General features: G+C 43.4%; 1 protein-coding gene across 1 annotated transcript in view; it reads left to right on the top strand.

Annotated features, from left to right (window-relative positions):
- The first annotated feature begins 142 nt into the window (after positions 1 to 142).
- LOC107567615 (uncharacterized) overlaps positions 143 to 3243 on the top strand; it is an 8455-nt gene continuing 5354 nt past the window's right edge. The window contains exons 1-6 of the mRNA XM_016253313.1: positions 143 to 204; positions 392 to 536; positions 1227 to 1388; positions 1464 to 1699; positions 2784 to 2967; positions 3046 to 3135. Of these exons, the coding sequence (XP_016108799.1) occupies positions 1317 to 1388; positions 1464 to 1699; positions 2784 to 2967; positions 3046 to 3135 (582 nt within the window). The 5' untranslated portion in view covers positions 143 to 204; positions 392 to 536; positions 1227 to 1316. The remainder of the gene's footprint in view (positions 205 to 391; positions 537 to 1226; positions 1389 to 1463; positions 1700 to 2783; positions 2968 to 3045; positions 3136 to 3243) is intronic.

Here is a 3243-nt window from a genome sequence, read left to right as displayed (position 1 = left end):
ACATACCTCACCGTCACACACACACACACTACATACCTCACCGTCTCACACACACACTACATACCTCACCATAACACACACACTACATACCTCACCGTCACACACACACACCATACCTCACCAACACACACACACACATCAAGAGCTGTCCTGCGCCGCACCCTGTTGCGTTGGGTCCCGCGAGTCCGGCGGTACTCCCGCGGGGTACATACCACACCATCACATACTACATACTTCATCACACATTAGCTGTGCTGTACTGCAGCATAGTAAATTCTGAACTTCATGTGATCTACAATATTACTGTACTCTCATCACTCGTGTCTCGCTATACATATTTTTCTTTCTTTTAGAACAGATATTTATTGTGTGTGTGTGTGTGTGTCTATAGGGAGTGTGGTTTCTCCCAACAGTGTTCTGATGTTCATTTGGAGATTCTGCGGGTCAAACTGAATTTAGAAGAGAGCGTGAGTCGTGAGCGCAGCGCCATCCGCTGTGCCATCATCAAGAAGAGACGGCAGCTGCTGTCTGAGAAGGTGTGTGTGTGTGTTTTTGAGCTGTGTTCAGGTATAAACCTGTAAAGTCTGACATTAAATAAGAGTCTCATAAAGCATGATATAGTGAGAATATGATGAAAAACACACCTCCAATTGAGCAAGAAAATGCTATTTGATGCAGTTGGATGGAATTCTGCTGCTTGTAATGCAAGTCAGTGAGATCTTTATAACAGTACAGCAGATATTGACATAAACTGATATAAATATCAGCCATCGCTCTATATCTCCAGTAATCTGTCTCGGTGAGATGAGAGTGAAATGCTCCACACATATAATGCAGTGATTGAGAGCTGAAGAAATAAACGCTCCTCAAAAGATCCTGAGGAACAGATTTGAGACTCTAAAACATGATTGATGGAGAATCAAGTAAAGCTGAGCTGCTTCAGTGCAGTAAGTGTTCATCTGGAGATATTACTGCAGTTATTCTGACGCTTACTTGATCAAAATCAGTCTAGATTTGAGAGCAGAAAGACACTGAAGCAGCGGCTGAAGCTGGATGTTTGTATAGTTACACTGAAAGAGCTTTGACTGGATAAAACACTCTAAACTGTCAATCAGAGACAGAAGACATGATGAGATTGAGTGAGAAACCGGTTTAACAGTGAAGTTTGATCATGTTGATGATTTGGGGGTCTATGACTGTGATCAGTGTAATTCTCGCTGGAGCAGGTGTGTGAACACTGGCATCAGCTGCAGGCTGTGAGTGCTTCTTCTGACGTCACGGTGGATCAGTACCTGCAGAGATGGACAGAAATACTGATGTACCAGAGCAATGAATTATCAGAACTCATCAATCACCTGGATGAAGAGACGGCAGGCAGGACACGCAAGGTACTGTGGGATACGAGCGAGCTGCAGGCGTGTCTGTTGGTGTCTGTGGTGTAACTCCTGTGCTTCTGTGTGCAGATGAGTCTGTGTTTGCTGCAGAGTTCACTAGCGGAGCTGAAGGCGCATGCGTCTGCGTGGTGTCCAGGATCTGCGCAGCTGCTGCCGCAGACGGAGGAGATTCAGGAGCGTCTGCAGCGTCTGGGGAAAGCAGCGGCCCGCGAGCTGCGGTCCGCTCAGAGCTGCATCCGACAGCAGCAGCAGCAGGAGCTTCAGGAGCAGCGGAGCATCAGAGACGCCTTCAGAGAATACTGCAGGTGACATGCTGCATGAGAATGTGTGTGAAGCCTTGAGGCTGTTGCTGTTTCTGATTGATGTTGAGATCAGACCTTCATCTGAGTCCTAAAACTAGACTGAGAACATACAGTTAAACACACAAACAAGCTAGAAAGATCCAGTAGTGAATGTCTTTGTGTTTCTGCAGACTGCGGTTTGGTGTGTACGTGCATATTCAATTAACACAGACGTTTTTAAACAGTCATAAAGTTTAAGGTGAACAGGGTAAATATTTTTAACTAATCAATATCATACTTCCCCATTTAAATAATCACAGTACGTTTAGACCATTTTTTGTTAACTAATTAACATATTTAATTATTAACTAATTAAATATGCACAGATTTGCATTCAGTTCCAGCACATAAATCTGATCACTGGATAAAGTCCGGTTCATAATTCTGGTCTGATTTTGTTCTTATATTAGAGTTGAAGGTTTTTCCAGAGAGGATTCTGGATTTCTCTTTCATCGCTCCATAAATCAGAAAACACTCAACAGACGGAAAACAAACACATTTTCACCATGTTTTTAGGAGTGAAATGTTGTATAAATCTTAGGGTTAGGGATCAGTTTTATTTTGTTTCATTGAGAGATTATTATAGTTTTTATTAATAGTTAGAATTTATTTTTTACTTTCTGTTTTAATTTTAAGGATTAAATTTCATTCAAACAAGTTATTTTGTTGTGTTTTTGTCATTTTGTCAGTTTTTCTTTTAATGTCTATAGAATTTTTAATACATTTTTATTTCAGTTTTAGTTATTTTAGTAGATGGACTTAATGAAATTAGGTAAAATTAGGTAAAGTTGAAAGTAGGTAAATAACTATTTTATTACAGTTAAGGTTTATAACAAACAGTAGTTTATGGCTTTAGTTTACTCTAGTAACCCTGGACGTGATGAAGTTTAGTTCATCTGAGTGTTAAATCAGTCTAGTTTAGCACGCATACAGAATCTGCTGTCGTCCTCGTTGAGTGTCGTTATGTTGTGTAGAATCTAAGGAAGGCAGAATAAATATATTTGACCATGTGACCTGAGACGTGTGTGTGTGTGTGTGTGTGTGTCAGCTGTGTGTGTGCGTGTCTGCGCTCTCTCTCGCGTGAGCAGCGTCTGCGTCTGCAGCTGGAGTGTGTGAAGGCTGCGTGTCGTCTGGATCGCTGTCTCGCTCTTCCACACGCCGTCTGTGAGCTCAAACAGCACGACGCTGACCCCAGTGACCTCGCCGTGACCCCTGCAGACGAGGAGACGGAGGTGAGCGCTGTACGAGACTGTGCTGAGCAGTGAGCCGCTCGTGTGTGTGTGTCTCTGATGCCTGATCTGCACCTGCAGAGGTCAGAGGTCACAGAGCTGCAGTGTTTCCAGAGGTGTCTACAGGAGCGACTGCAGAAGAGCGACACACAGAGAGACGCGCCGCAGAGGGTGAGAGCCCACCATCACACCGATCACATGACCAGTACACACTCAGAGCAAGAGTGAATCACCTGTGGGTAACACTTTACTTGAAGGGGTGTGCATAAGACTGACATG

The sequence above is a fragment of the Sinocyclocheilus grahami genome, unplaced genomic scaffold (genome assembly GCF_001515645.1).
Source record: "Sinocyclocheilus grahami isolate Dianchi unplaced genomic scaffold, SAMN03320097.WGS_v1.1 scaffold1174.1, whole genome shotgun sequence".
NCBI lineage: Eukaryota > Metazoa > Chordata > Actinopteri > Cypriniformes > Cyprinidae > Sinocyclocheilus > Sinocyclocheilus grahami.
Note: the sequence above shows the minus strand (reverse complement) of the source record. Positions and strands in the feature narration are given on the sequence as shown.